At 49.5% G+C, this 16103-nt stretch overlaps 1 protein-coding gene across 1 annotated transcript in view; it reads left to right on the forward strand.

The window, feature by feature from the left end:
* The window catches only part of ARMH3 (armadillo like helical domain containing 3), a 120803-nt gene extending 106843 nt beyond the window's left edge, over positions 1-13960 (forward strand). The window contains 2 exon segments of the mRNA XM_040564049.1: positions 6104-6220; positions 11619-13960. Of these exon segments, the coding sequence (XP_040419983.1) occupies positions 6104-6220; positions 11619-11711 (210 nt within the window). The 3' untranslated portion in view covers positions 11712-13960.
* Positions 13961-16103: the final 2143 nt, after the last annotated feature.

Below are 16103 nucleotides of genomic sequence, written 5' to 3' on the forward strand. Positions count from 1 at the left end.
GCAGGAATGGCAGCAGGTTGCATATCTTGCACATGTAGCATGCCTATATATACTTGCATCTCATGCCCAGATCTTTGTCCTTCCCTCTGTGTTCACCAGATCTACTCTGCATCCTCTGGATCTGTGGATGTGCGCTGTATAGGGCATACCAGAGGTATCTGAATTGTTAGACTGTCATAGCATCCTCCTCCTCCTCCTCCTCCTCCTCCTAGCATTCATGAATGTGGAATTATTACCCATGGCTTGATCAGCTTGGGGGCCAAGGGTGGTGCTGAAGCACCAGCACTGCGTTTAGCTCCAGGACAGCTGCAAAGGTAAGGTAGTGCTGGGTCAGACCAAAGCTCTGTGCTGCTGCGTGTCCCACGATGGGCACTGGGAGCTGCTTCCAGCACACCTGTGTGCATCCTCTCTGAGCCTGGCTCCTGCAGACGGTGCAGGAGGAAGAGGAGACGGAGATAATTGTGGCAGGGGTCTGGGCAGAGTCTGGTGGGAAATGCGGCAGCTGTGTGTGTGTGTGTTTTTACTTAACTTCTAATTATTTAGTTATGTGCTTTGTCTTTGGCACTTCTGGGGATTAATTCCAGCAGAGATTCCAGCCTGCATCAGCAACTTTTCAGTTGCTCTGCGAGAAGTGTGATGCCATTTGGAACAAAAAAAAAAAAGATTTTCCATATTAATTAGAAGATACTACTGTAAAATTTATGTCAATTATCTGGCACTTTATTATGGAGAGGCAACAGCCTCTTTGTAGTCCAGGTGGCAGCAGCCGTTTCATTACAGTGAGAAATGTTGCTATGCGGTTGAATTCACTAGGAAAAACACTCAGGGACCATGAGCTGCTTGTGCAGATTAGTGTGGGGGGGAAGATTTGTACTAAACCTGGAGTAAGCAATCCACTTTGAGGACTCTAGCATAAGATACACATTCCTATTCCTTTTTTCTGGAAAAGGAGAACCCTGTCTTTTTCTTACAGCCTCCTTCCTGTGAGCTGAAGGGACAAACTGCTGGGTTTGCTCATGGTGTTTCTGATCTTTGCCTGAGTTTTGGAGGTGGGATTGCCATAATTCCCTCAGGTGGTGGAGTGCCCAGAACATCCTACAGAAAACAGGAGGCACATTTGTGTGTCCCCATGCTGTGTCCATGCAGTAGCATTGGGATTGCCAGCACGTATCCATCCCATAGACTGGTTGCTCCATCCTCCAGTGTGGGACAGCTGGGATACACACCTGGCTTCTCCACCTTGTGAGGACTTGCTAGCCTGATCTGGAGAGCTCCCCCAAGCCCCATCCTTGTAAGCCACAAGGCTTTGAGCATGGATATGGGGGGAGAATATTTTAACCTAGGGATTTTTTTGGCCTTTTGCTTAACGCAAGATCTTTCGGTTGGTTCTCTTCCAGCTGCTTTTGTGCCATGGGAGCTAATGACCATCTTGCAGGCTGGAGAGGCTCTAGCGAGGTGCTGGCACTGCTGACTGATTGCATTCTTATCCTCTTCTGCTCTGATTAGCAAGACTGTGCAGAGACCTTGCTTTCTTCTTGCTTCTGGTTTTCCTGTTTTTCTCTCATTACTTGTGCACGCTTCCCAGAATCAGCACGCTGCCAGGTTTATTGCTGTGCGCCACAAATTGGTGGCGTTCTCTGATGTTATATTGTAAAGTCAGTAGAGCTGTGGGTGAGGAAAGATTCTGCAGATTAAAAAGTTACTGATTAGTGAAGTGTGCTGTGCCTGCTAGAGAGATGGGCCCCAATTCTGTGTGCTGCCCGTTAGAGAGAACTGCCCTAGCAGTGGAATCTCTGGCTTTGCTGCTAACTGGGGCTGCGTTCTCCTGGTCAGGTACTGCTGTGCACCATCCTGTGCTTTCCCCAGAAAAGGCTATTCCAGGTCTGGTCTCTTCTGGGGTGGTGCAGCAGGTCAGTTCTTGTTGAGCATCAGTCAGAGAAACAGCCCTGGTGCAGTAAGGAAGCGGTCTGTGCGTAGATAGTGGTACAGCAAAGCACGGTCCGTTTTGAAAATGGAAAATTTCAGGGCAGGGGCAAATGGGTTCCAGTGCCCACGGCTACGATGCACTGATTCTTCAGGGGCTGTCCATCTAGATTGCAAGGAAGCAGTATGCTGGTGGATGCAGCAAAGTAAGGAGCCAACAACTCTGTAAAATAAATCATCCTGTTCCTGTGGGTGCAGCCATCTGGCATGGGCGGGATCCTGCAGACAGCTGAGCCCTCTATCACCCCCTCCAATGGAAGGCAGCCCCAAGATTCCTGCTGTGTTACCCAGGGGGGTGCCTCTTGTTACAGGTTGGCTGTGACAGTCGCTGGGAAGAGGAGTGACGGGACATGGCAGGTACAGATGCAGGAGGATGCTGAAATCCTCTGAGTGCTGCAGAAGGCACTGCCTGTTCAGAGCAGCTCCTGCAAGGCTGGGTTTGGGGGCACGTACACATACGTGGGGGCCTGAATCGCTAGCTTTTGTCTGGCACTTCTGTAAAGCAGTCAGTGAGGGAGTTGTGGGGCACTGGGTTAATTTGATGGCAAATTGTCTTTAAATTACAGTGGTGCAGCTCCACTGACTTCTGGTGTGTTGCATTGGAGTAAATGAGAGAACGTAGCCTCTGGGGCTGATACAGGTAGCTGCAGGAAAAGAATTCAGCAGCCTTCATTTATCTTGCATTGCACCGTATCTGAGTTGCTCACTTCTGTCATAATGCTTTTTTGTAGGCTATCTTAGAGGGATCAGTCTTAAAAGAAGATTTTAGCTTGTGACTCTGCTTATTTTTTTCTTCCTTTGTAAAGATGCAGTAAAGCATTTAAAAATAAAAATAAAAAAATTGCCCTGCATTTTCATCCTTGCTATCTGAGGGATGCCATGTCTTATCTTCCCCTGTTACTTGTTAAGAAGCTCCTTAGCGACTTCCTAAGAAGTCATCTACGGTCCATTTTCCTCTCTACTTGCCTGACACTTGAGGTGGTGTTCTCTCAGCTGCTTGTGAGATTTTAAAACTGGATTTCCATTTAAGATCCACCTGGAAGAGGCCAGCTAAAAGTCACTTACTTTTTGGATTCTTTGTACTTCACTATCTTGGGAATGATGTTTTCTGGTCTTCCATGGAGGCTTCTGGGGAAAGCAACTTGGACAGGATCTGGAAAAAGAAATGCTTCAGTCTCCAAGTTAAATTCTCCCAGGTCTTTTCTTTCTGACAGATAAAGCTCTTGTGTATTTAATGTACAAGAGCATCCTTGCAGTAGTTTTCCTGAGCAGAAGTCAAAGAAGGCGTAAAAAGGGCAAAGGATGAGAATATTGTGTTACACAGAGGATGTGCGTATTTGTCATCTGGATAGAAAGCTGATGCCTTTCAAACCTTCATGTTAGATGCTTTTAATACCTTCTGCTGCTCTTTAACCTCCCCTCTGTCTCGCAGCTGCATCTTAAAGAGCTGATGAAATTGTCTCAAGGATGGCAGGTCCTAATCTCAGTAACAGTTCCTATCCATTATGGAATATGAAGTGAAATGATCTGTGAGTGGGTTTATCTCAGATCCCACGTAGCATTTTTTTTCAGCAGCAGCAAGAAAGGGAAATTATTAGGCAGTGAAGAAAAGCTGTTTATTTTTAACTCACCCTTTCTTTTTAAGCTTTATTTCATAATTAAAAGAGATAAGGAGTGGAAGCCAACGAACATACACAGCTAAAGGGATAAGCTGATCTCAAGTTTACAGAGATCACGATGAGGAGTGGGTAGCACAGCAGGGACTTTGGGGCCCCTTTCCCCGTCCTTCTCCTAGAGCATCAAACGGGGCTGTTAGCCGCCTCTCGGAGGTGGCACAGGAGGGCTGGTTTACAGGGTGCTGCCTACAGAGCTCACCGCTGCCCTCAGGGTTTACTACTGCTCACCAGGGTTTGAGGAGGTCCCTGCTGAGTGTCTGAAGAGAACTACGGAGAGCTAGCAAGGAGGAAAGCAGCTGCTTTGTGGAGAAGCACGTACATCCGTTGTCTGGGCATGCTGTGTGACACTGCATGTAGGGGCACGGGGAGCACAGGGTGTGTGTTGGTAGGGGACACATGCGGAGCTGGGGATAGCTGGGGTAAAAGCCCTGAATTATTGCTGGAGAAGCCTGTTGTACTCCTCACCTTTAAACAGGGTTTCTCCCCTGCATTTTACTAATTTTGGTCAATTTGGCTCCCTTGGATTGACAGGAGGACAGCCCTCTGATCCACGCAAGCTGCCAGAAGGTGTGTTGTGCTATCAGTCTCCATCTCCAGTGGATACTTGCACCCCAGAGTAAATTATTCCTGTACCCAGCCTTCTTTCTTCCATCGTTGCTCTTGGCTCTGCGCTGCTTCTCACAAGTTCTGCAGGCAGGAATAAGAGGGCCAGGCTGAATTTGGAGATGGCTGTTACTGCAGGGAGTTATTCCTCTCTGCCAGCGGAGCTGACAAACAGAATTAGGAAATGAGTCCTCCCGGAGAGTAGGCTGCGTGCTCTTGCAGCAGCAGGACACTGACAGGCTGTTCTTAAATAACCTTGCAAAATCCTGATTCCTATCCCTAGCTTGCCTCTGCAATGCCGGAGGACGGTTGATGTGCACAAAGAGGCTGCCATGGGACCATCTCGCCAGGGAACCACTTCTGGGCCCCTTTTTTATGTCCAGTCCTCGTTTGGGTGATGCCCTTGGTTTTCTGCCTTAGTGGGACCCTGGCACTAGCCTGCTTCGAGGTGTTTGCATGAGTGTCCATTTGTGTACAACTGCTACAGGCAAAGTTTTGGGGAAATAAAACATGGAAAAGCATTTGAAGGGATTCCAAGCAAGCCTAGGATTCCTAGAGTAAGAGATGGAAGGACACAATTCAGTCCTGTAAAGGGCAGGAGCTGCCAGCTGCCTAAAAAGACAATTGAGGGTAGTGTTTGTGTTGTTGGGAGGACAAGAGGAGAAGATAGTTCCTTATTGCCCTGGTCACTGTTTGCTGTCTTGCATCCTCTGCAATGCTTTTCTTAGGATCTCTCCCGAGTCATGAATGCCCTGGGACCGGGACTCTTCTTTTGCACCTTATGCTCTATGTTGTGCTCCTGGCTGAGGCTTTTCGTGAGTGTAAGCTACTGCAATGCGAACTTCTGATGTTGTTATTCTTCCTGTGCTTCTGTTTAGCTCTGAGATCAAGTGGTAACAGCCTAGGAAAGAGGTTCATGTGTTTAAGAGAATTGTTTCAAGCATATGTTTTGCCCAGGAGTACCGAGCTATATGGTTCCTGGTAGGGAGATTATTGTCACTTACCATCTTACAAATGCTTTGAGGAATGAATTTGTCCATGCAGTGCTCTGAAGCTATAAAGCAGTGTGGGAGTCCCTCTTGGTGCTCCCTAGTTAGGAAAATGAATAGTTCAATAGGACAGAGACACGTAACTATGAATTTACAAGTAGAGTCCAGTGCTGGGAGCAGAGTAAGGCGTCAATGTGAACTGGAGTGCTTTGGTTGCAGCGAAGCCAGACAATAAGAAAGCATCTCCTGGGCAGGGAGACCTGGATTTGTCTCTACTTTTTTCTAATGCCAGAGCCTGTAACAGGCTTGGTCTTACCTTAGTGTCCATCAGAAGTTTGTTCCCTTTAGGAGAGAAGCGCAGTGCTCTGTATGGAGGCTGACCTGAGCAGCTGTAGAAGCTGACATTTAAGCAGGTTGTGAATTGTAATTAGTAAGCCAGGAGGGTGGTGTGCTGGCAAAATTAGCATTGTTGTGACCTAGGGGTCAGGCAAACCTATGTTTATGTAGTGCCTACTGTGTTACGTTTGGGTGTACGCACGGTAATTAGCTGCTTGATTTAATGAGGTCATGTCTACCTCTCCTGCTGACGTAATTGTGTTTGGGAAACTGTTGTTGTAGTTATGGGCTCATCCACTGTTATGAATGGAGAAATTCTGTAAATTTCAGGACTGCTCCTTAGTGGCATTAGGAATGTTTTCGTGCCCACCTCCATGTTATTATTCATGTACCAAATATTGGCTGTTAAAGCCGTGCATGTTACAAAAACAGGTGCCAGAGCTGTGCTCTGTCACAGCCTTGTTCCTCCAATGCTAAGGCGTCTGTGGATGCTGACTCCTCTTCTGTCTTTGGCAGGTTTTGGAAGTGGTACGCTCCAACTATGACACGCTGACCCTGAAACTGCAGGATGGGCTGGATCAGTACGAGCGCTACTCGGAGCAGCATAAGGAGGCTGCCTTCTTCAAAGAGCTGGTAAGCTGCCTTGACTCTGCAGAATCAACAGCCTTGTTCCAAAGCTTTTGTTTATGGCCTCGGCAGTGGCATTCGGAGTATAGCTGAGCAGCCTAGTTACTCCATTGGACTGCCTCCAAAGATGGGGCAGGAATAGAACCTGAACAGATGCTGCATGTCTCGTCTGGTCTGAAACCTCCCTGGAGCTTCCTGCCCTGCAGTGTATGGCTGGGGAGGAACCGACAGACTGCTCAGGCCAGTAAATAGTCTCTGTCCCTTCCTTCTGCTGTGCTTTGTGGTGGTAAGTGTGCATGGTGGAAAAGCTGATTGCTCCCACCTTGGGTTTTTCACCCAGAGCAAATTGGTCTTTTCACTGTTGTTAGCCCACAAACTGTGGGGCTGAGATGCTGGTCAGACACCTGCCTGCACATTGCTTTCCTCCATCACTCAGAAAATAGGGTTCCCAGGCAAAGATAGTGAAGGCATTCTCTAGAAATGTCCCCTCCTGCCAGAGGAGAGGACTAATGGTAGGAAGAAACACAAAAAAATAATGCAGCAAAGACACAACTATGACCATATAATGTGGGTTGGTAGTTGTATTCTTCTGCAAACCAGTTTGCTCACCCTGCTCCAGAGAGCTGCATTATAGCTCTTGGGTCATGGCAATTTCTTGTCCAACGGCTGCATCACCAGGGAGACAGGGTTTTTGTAGTGGCTGGTGTCTCGGAGGAGAGCCTGCTTTTTCCTTGCTGCTGAATCAACCTCGGTGTTCAACAAAAGGAGAGACCTCTGACTGGCAGCTTTTTTTACCGGTTTGAGAACCGATTCTCTCTTCCAGCTCTGTCCTTGCTGATTGATGAGTAACTGATGCCTGCCCACTCCATCACGAGCCTGCATGAGTTTGGGAAGGTTACGCCTCCTTCTGTCTACTCTGCTCTGGAGCAGGCATGCCTGAATTGCTTTTGATTCTTTCCACAGCATACTTTTTAACCTTTTAATGTTTTTTAGGTCATTGCAGTGCTACCATTGGGTAGGATATGGGCAAAAATCATTTCTGACCACTTCTTGTTTTTCTTTGCTCCTTTGTGCCTGTTCTTGTCTCCTGCCCTGCTATTTGATACTGTATCTGGAATACACGCAAAGAAATTTGACGATAGCCTCACTGTGACACAGGCTTCTTCCACTGTTGTAGTCTGGAAATAAGACACATTCGTGTTTCTGTTGTCAGCTGTTCTGTCCCATGGGCTCCTGCCCTCCTCAGCCAGCTTTTTCCTTCCCCAGCCTCGTGGCTGCACGACTGGTTTGCTTCCTGCATGCCCCACTTTCCGTTTGGCCTGGCAGAAACTCAGGCTGATCGTGCCAATTGATTAAAATGACATTCTCGGTCTTAAGATCATCACAGCTACAAACAATTTATCTAAAATTACTTCATTTCTAGCCTCTTTTTTTTTTCCAATACCTGCGATTCCTCCAAATTTTGTATGATTTAAGGATCAGTTTAGCGTCATAATCCAGTCCTGCCTTCTGAAAATCGCCAGTCCAGGTACCCCTGGGACCTTCTCCTCAAGAGCATATGAAAGCCCAAATAATTACCGTCTAAACGTGCTGATTGACCCAGTTGTGAAACTGTCTAATCCATGCTTCTCTAGATACCCTGAGAATTGGGACCCTATTAAATGTTTTTTTACAGCTACAGAAAATCCCCTGCATCCCATTCAGCTGTTCCCTCAACACAGCGGGAAGTCAACCTGATCTGTTACGATTTGTCTTCGGCACACCCAGCTAGCCTCCTGTCCTCCACGCTGGTTTTCCTCTAGGTGCACAGAAGCTGATGGCTTCATTAATTGTTCTAACAGCTCATCAAAAAGGCCCCGGTCTGCCCTGTCCTCCCATGTTCTCTTCAAAGTAGGTAATAGGCTTCCTTTTTGCTAGGCATCTGGGTCTTCAGCTTCTGCTGCTGGTCTGATGTGGGGTAATATTCCCGTACCCAGAGCATTGTACTTAACTGCTGAGAGTTGCAGGATTTCATGGAGGGGGCAAAGTGAAATTGTTTCAGGAGCTCTGCCAAAGGAGCAGGGCTGATGGGGAGCCTAGAGGTTTCCTCTATGGTTTCCAAACTCATCCTGGTCCCATCATGTCTTCCTAAATGGGATCTGTTTGCGAACAATTCTTTCCTGATTCTGCCTGGTTTTCTAATCCCTCTCTCTATCTGTGGGATTGCATTAAAGCAAATCCTTCTCGGTGGGGAATGACATGCAGGAGCCATTTTGCTTTTCAGCCTTCTTTTCATCTCTCTTTGCTCCCATTAAATGGGTGAGCAGAAACTTCCCCAAGCCATTCTCTTGGCTCCTTTATGCTTAGCAATCTTGTTCTCGCCCCTTTGACATGCTTTGCTAATGCACTGCTTCACTTCTCTGGCTCTGCCTCTGTGCTGCTCTTTCTTGCTAATCCCAAAGAAAAAAATCACGCTTTCTTCTCCCATTCCCTTTTCAAAGAAGCTTTCAAAGGCCTGCAATACTGCAGTCACATTGTGGTGGAAGGTGATGTGCAGAGTGTTTTTATCAATTGGGCTTTCTGGCCCGTAGTGCTGCCTTTGAGAGGACCTAAAGGAAGGAAGTTAGGAAGTTTTCTAGCACTTTTTTTTCAGTTTCTTTGAAACCCTGAGGATGTCATTTGAGGTCCATGCTGCTTTGATAGAATGAATGGTGTGGATGTGAAGGAATATGTGGAAAGAGATTCAGCATCTTTCCAAAACGCTCTGTCTGTAGTTACGTTTCAGCAGAGTCTCAAAATAGTCTGATTAGGGATTGATTTCTGCAGGGGAAATTACACTAATTTGACTTTTAATTAGATATAGTAGTCAGCGTAAACCTCCTCCCATTGTACAAATCTCCTAAGAGCTGCTCGTTGATTGGAAACCGGTTTAATTGGTGGGGCTTGCTACAAAACAGGAGTATCTGTACAGTGTTACACCAGTCGAGCTATAATGACACAAAACTAGAACTGAATTATGTTTTACTTCCATAGTTAATGCCCCTGATTCATTCATCCTTTCCTTTGCTCCTTTTTCTCCAGGTGATGCATTTCGTGCATTTCCAATTTCTTTGAAGTCCATGGGCTAAATGTGATCCAAGCTGCTAATGGGGAGAAAACAAATTTAAAAGCTCTTCAGCGTGCTCTGTACAGAAGCAAGAGAGGACACGCTCTGCCTTTATTTCCTTGCAGGATAAATGTTAAACTCTGGGTTTACTTTCTGAGGCTTGTACGAGCCTCTCTGAAGAGTTCTGGTAGCTTCCATGCTGGCAGCCGTGCCCGAGCTGCCTGCTGCACCAGGAGCTGGGAGGACTCCTGGGGTGTAGCCTCGTGAATAGAGCAGTTCAGCCAGACTGCGGGAAGTGTCTGAAGTTTCTCCTTCTACAGGCAGACACCTCCCCGTGTCACTGTCTGCTCTTCCCAAAAGAGAAATGAGCTCCAGCTCCCTGTGCTGAGGATAACTCAATTTAACTCTCATTTGAGCTATTCTTACCTTTTGAGCTGGTCAGCTCAGAGCTGCTTGCTATCTTGGAGCAAAAAATAAATAAAAATACAAATGCTGGGCAGAGATGTACAGAAATGTCAGGGTCATCTTGTGTTGTTATGCCCACTCCTTTCCCAAACTTCTGTTCAAGCAGATCGAAGTCCACCTACACCGCTCTTGACCAAAGTTTGTGAGTAAGCTCCTCTTGAAACCTGGAGCTATCTTTAAGTGAAAACAGCTCCACACTGGCCCAAGCTAATCTGTTTCATTGCTTCCCGACCCTCAGGGTTAAAAGAATTTCCTCTTTTCCGGTGTATATCTTTTGTCTTAAATTAAGCTGAGCATTTCTTGTCCCATCCCTGGGGAGTCAGAGAAATATTACTCACTGTTCTCTTCCTGACCTCGTTTTACATACTGCCGAGTGTTTACTCTATTCCCCCTAACCCTCCTCTTTGCAAATTAAACAATTTTAATTTCTTGTGCTCTGCCCCGTAGCTACAATTTCTGCTAAGCCTGTGCTCTCATCGTTTGTCACTCCAGCTTCCCTTTCTGGGCTTGCAGAGACTGCTGCCTCCTCCGTCTTAGAGACCAGTATGTGTATACAAATTGAGTGGGACCAGATCCTATGAGCAGGGCTCCCATTTCCTGGTGGGGAGACCACCCAGCGCAGGTGGGTCTTCTGGAGACCTAGATCTTAAATAAGCCATCTTTAAGTCCAGACCCCTTTGCTAGCTTGCTCATGTTGCTAGGGTCAGTGCAATGGGTTTTATTGGGGTTCATTTCCCAACTTTCCCTTTTAATCTTCCATGTTTTGTTTCCCACTCTTTAACGCATTCAGCCTTTTGGGGAGCTTTCTGCCCTTTCCTCCAGGGCAGCAGGTGGGACCCTCAACAGCATGAACACTAATTTCTTTTCCAGCCCCCAGTGTTTGGATTCCTCATTCTACTTTTATTTAATTCATCCCCCAGTGCTTTTAAAAAGCACAAAACACTAACCAGGTCATCAACAACCTTATTATCACAGGCTCCGGGTCTCTGGGAGCTGTAATCCCGTTGTTTGGATGAGCTTGTGTCAGTTTTGCTCCCCGTCACTGCTGCACAGGCGCTGCCACAGACGATGTTTGACTCTGTTTTCTCATTGCTGAGTGCAGCTGAGACTGAGCCCAGGCTGGGGCTGGCGCGTTCGGCCAGCAAGTCTGCGGGCACACAGCGGGAAGGGAAGCTGCTCTGCCACGGGTCTGCCCACCTCTTCCTCGCAGGCTGTGTGGGTGACCACAAGTCGGACATCGTTAAGGGATAAAGATGCTTCTTCAGCGACAGGCCGTGATCCAACTTTGAGGGTAGGGCACTCAGCACAGAATACAGACAGCTGGCTCCAAACCCATGGTTTCCTGCCAGCTTGGGCTGTAATTTGTGTTTACAGCACAGTAGCATGTCCTCTCTCCTTTCCTTGACTCCGTATCTTTGGCTCTAGGGGTTCTGGAGCAGGACAGGCCATGGCACTGCAGCCATCCAGAAGAATGCTGGTTGGCACTCTCAGAAAATGCTCTTCCAGCTGCAGCCTGGAAGTGCTTGATTTCCCTGTACTTTGCCCACAAACAGGGAACACATCAGGTCTTGCTAGCTCATGCATCCAAGCAGAGCATCCTCTCCCATCCCTTTCTTACTTTGAATTTTCTATCCTTCCTGGGATATCACTTTAAACCCTCTTGTCATCCCAGAAAGCAGCTAATCTTCAGGGATATCTTGCCAAGGTGGAGTCTCAGTACAGAACTTCTCAGAGCTGTACCAGCATGCAGAACAGTTCATGCTGAGCACAGAGGTCAGCAGTGTCAGCCGTGCCATGCCCACCGGGAGCCAAGACGAGTCCCTCGGCTAAACCATCTTGTTTTGTCTCTGTCAGGTGCGGTCCATCAGCATCAACGTGAGGAAGAACCTTGCTTTCAACACGCTGAGCCAGGAGCTCTTGCTGAAGGAATTCTCTACGATCTCCTGAAGCAGGGGAGCAGCAGCTGCGCAGGGCTGACCAGAGACGGGCCTGTCTCGCAGGGACACCGCGGATCCGCGGCTGATCGCCCCTCACCTTTCACCTGCAGAACAGACTGCATTTCTTCCAAGGGAGAGCCTTGCTGCTGTGTGTTTGATCCCAAAGGCATGTGTTTCAACAGGACTGTGGCTGAGAAGAGGTGATCGGCATGTGGAGGAGGAGGAAGCAATTCTGTAAGGTGCCACGGGGGTGGGCAGCTCTTTCTGTCACGTAGCAATGGGAGATTCCCTCCGCAGCCTCAGGGAAGATGCACTGGAAACCTTCGTAGCAGAGGTGGGGAGAGCTCACAACCAAAGTAATAAAATGGGTCCAGCTGTGTGAGGCAGTTCTGGGTTGAGGTTGTTGTCTGTTCCACAGGAGAGCTCTGACCCCAGGCAAGGGCTGCTCTTTTTGAGCAGCCTGGATCAACCCTCCCTCCACCCTGTAGGTCAAATCCATTGCCATCCCACTGGGAGTTTTGGGAGGATATAAACCAGATTCCCAAGAGAGCGTACCCTGATCGCTGCTGGTTTCAGATGTCAGAAAGTGTTGTTTGAACCAAGCCATCAAATTACTGAAGGAGGAGAAATTCTCAGCTTACCAGTCCAGCTTGTTGGTCTGGCCTGAGCCAGTATGCAAGGGTATACGTCATCGAAGTGAGCCATCTGCAACAGGAGACCACCTCTGGTTGGTGCACCCTTGCTCATCTCATCTCTGCTGTCTCTAAGGTTGAGGGAAACTTTTACATATTTCACTTCCATGGGGCAGAGGACAGGCTGACTCCCACCCACACACTCCCCTTGTTGCCCATCAGAGACTGCATTGTGACAATCTTCCTCTTCCTCACAGGAATGTCTGCCTTGCAGGTTTGCAAGTGCCTGGTGGTGTTCACGAGCTAAAAAGTCCCCAGTTTTTCCCTCGTGTGTAGCTTGCTGGTACTGCATTTAAAAGAGGAGTAGTTACTTCACTTTCTAGCTTGTCCTTCTGTCTTCACTGAGCGACTCACCACAAACTTCCTAAGGAAGAGCTCCAGGATGATGCTCCGGGGTCACAGGGAGACCTTTCTGCTCAAGAGCCAGTGTTTCAGAGGTGCCTGTGTCAGATAGTCTGTTTTGGGTGCTGTGTCAGGCTGCCAACTCAGGAACATGCAGCACAAACACCTTCTCCCTGCTCATGCGTTTTCAGCTCCTGGCAGTAGCTGGTATGGTAGGACATGGCCTGACTTGGCGGGTTGAACTAGAGAAGTTATTTACATCCCAGATCCACTTTTTTTCCTAGAAAACGTGGGAAAAAAGAAGTGCCTAGTCCTGCTCGTAGCCTTATAGGTCGGAGTAGTGTGAGTGGTGTCCTGCTCATTCTCTGCCAGTTTTAGGCAATGTTTGTTCATGCTAACATGTGCTGATCAGTTCAGTGTTTCATCTTTACCTGCCATGAGCATGGGAAACTGAAAGCTGTGTCCTTGGCTGCCCACTGGTCGCAGAACCAGAAGAAGAACATGTTTTCCTCGGGAGCGCTGGCTTCTCCCAGCTGAGGGCGTTTTGCCTCAGCACAGACTGTTTGGCTTTCATCAGCTAAGGCAGACACGTGCGTGCTTTCCTGCCAGGTGAGTGCGTGTCAGAGGGATGGTGCCTGGGAGAAGCAGGCTCCGCGAAGTCACTCTGCTCAAGAACAGGTCCAGGCATGTGGGAGGGGGCCGTTTCTCCAGTGACAAACAAGTAGAAATAGTTGCAGTACGTGGTGCTGTAGTCTGTAGTGTGTTCGAGAAGCTCTTGCTTACACCATCTCCTCTCCAAGGGGTAAACTTCCTCCCCAAGGGGGCTCCAGTTCCTCCGGTACAGCCCCAGCATCGCCGCTGTTGGAGTATCGAGTTGACCAGCTCGAGGTAGGACTCGGAGTCCCGTGCCTCCTTTTCTCTGATCCTGTCTAGACCGAGACTAGACGGGCAACTGAGAGCCGGGGATGAGCCTGGCTCTGCCTCTGCAGCCTTTGGGATTCTCAGCTTTTCACTCTGGGCTCAGCTGCCCAAGGACTCATCTCCCCACGGTGCTCCCTTGCTGGGATGAACTGGCGCACCCGGGCTGTGACTGGGAGCACCTCCTCGGGCCGGCCGAGCTGGGGCAGGCTGTCACGCACGTCCTCTTGTCACACTGTCACCAAACCAAGCGCTGTAAATGGATGTACATACAGATCTAGAGCTCAATAAATAGCAGAGCCCTGCCTGTCCAGCGTGTGCAGCGTCTGTCCTTCACCGAGGGGAGAGTCGGGTAGTTACGGGGGGTGGCCCTGTCCCCGTTTGGTGGCATGGTGGCAACTTAAGGGGCTGCTTGTGGTGCCTCTCAGCAGCGTCGCCTCCTTGTTCCAGGCTGCAGGTGTCTGGCAGCCAGAAGCCGGTACTCATCAGCCTCCTCCAAGCCCCTGTTGCTGCCATTAAGGCAAACATAAGGCTGAGAGCCTGTGGATGTGAGGGAGGAATGCGGGGACCTACCTGAGCACAGTGTGACGCTCTCTCTGCTGCCAGAGTCAGCAAACTCCTCCTCACAGGTTTTGCAACAGATTTGCATGTTTTGGTAATCATCGTAATACTGCTTGTCTTTTGAGGCCAGCTTGAGCTGAGTGGAAAGTCATTTAACTCCAGCATTCAGCCTCAGGACGTGGATCGTGACCCCAAACTTTCCTGTATCTGATCTGAGCAGTTTGAGTGTGTTTTATTGTATCTAATTCATAACCCGGTCTATTATTGGAAGAGCTGTTTCTGAGGCTTGGGGAGTGTGGGGAGAAATCAGATTCCTGCCTTTAAATTAGGCAGCCGCTGCAGGGAGACAAATATTTTACAAAATAATGACCAAATTCTGGAGGAGAAAAATTGAGTTTGAGCTCAACTTTGGAGGGAGTTATTAAAAATTGATTTGCAAGTGCCACTGTGATTTTTGGGATCAACTCCTCTTTCCTAGCTCTTTAAAAGCCCCGTTTTTCACCCAAAGTGAGAGAGAGGCAGCTCTCAGGATGCCCGGTGTCCCCAGCCTGCTTGGTGGGTTGCTGGAGGAGGCACCTTGGGCGCAGGGTGCCAAATGGGAGGCTGCTGGGGGTGTCAGCTGCTTGGCTGCGGTCTGCAGGTAAGGTTTCCAGCTGGCTCTTGGCACTTGCAAGCAGCTCTCCGTCTAGGTGTCTGCACCGATACCTCGTGGGCATTTATCCTCATCTCCTACCCTCTGGGCTCCGTTTTCTGCTTTGGTGCTTGTTGGGATGAGCAAGTGCCCCCAGCCTGGCCGTGCTGGGCAGGGTTGTACTGGGTGGAGGTTTTGTCCTGGGGGAGGTGGTGGGGTTTGGGCCGATGAGCCGCTGCGGTAACCTGGAAGGAAAGGGGAAACGCTCAGCGTTGGGAGCTGCAGGCATCCAAGCCGGCGGGGTAGGCTGGCCTCTTCCCCCAGAACTTGCACTGGGAGCTAATTAATGCCTTTGCTGACATTTTCAGGGGGTAAGCAGCTGCCAAAGTAAATCATGAATGGAAACCTGGGCCAGGAGGCTGGAGAAGGGCTGTTACGAAGCCTGTGGGACCTGCCCTTCGTGATGGTCAGAGCTTGCTGTAGGGGAGCTCACGAGGACACGTGGATGACCCCAAGTAATTAGGATGGGGAATATCACTGCATACTTGCTTCACTTCTCTTGTTAAAGCATCTTTAGGCTACCTTTGGCAGGTGCTCGGGGCTGTGGACTTGGATGCACCACACGTGATGCAGGACCTGCAGCTCCTGCCCAGGCGACCTCCTGCCTCCTCTCACCAGAACGGGGACCCCCGCAGCCCCAGCACTGCGGTGTGACCCCGAGGGACAAGCATCAGGCCCTGGCCCTGCGGGAGCAGCCCCTGTGGCTCCTCGCCTGGCTCCTCGCCACGCTCCTCTCACCCAACTTGGCTGCTGAAGCCCGGGCCGGGCACTGCTCTGCGGCCTCTGCTCTGCCGTGCCGTCCCTCCAGGGCTAATTGAATCATGTGGCTGGAAATTGAATTCAATTGAAAAGATTAAATGAGCCAGGCTTGCCGCCCGCTGCAGCGCAGCTCCCAGCCTTGCCAGGCTCCTGCCAGAGGCTGGGAGCTCCCGGGAGTCCCGCAGGGGCACGGAGGGGAGGGGGAGGCTGCGGGGTGCTGGACACCCCCGGGGCTGTGCTCTCCTCCAGCTCTGCTCTGACAGATGAGCTCTCACCCTTTCCCCTGCCACGTGCAGCCTTGCCGAGTCCCAGGGCCCACAGGTCACCCTGCTCCAGCCTCGCACAGGTTGGGTTTTTGCTCATTTCCTCTCTGAAGCAATTAGTGACTAATTAACCAGAGCCCCCCCCCCCGGCTCTGGGGTTCAGCTGGGGCCCTCGT

This window comes from Cygnus olor, chromosome 7 (genome assembly GCF_009769625.2).
Source record: "Cygnus olor isolate bCygOlo1 chromosome 7, bCygOlo1.pri.v2, whole genome shotgun sequence".
Lineage (NCBI taxonomy): Eukaryota > Metazoa > Chordata > Aves > Anseriformes > Anatidae > Cygnus > Cygnus olor.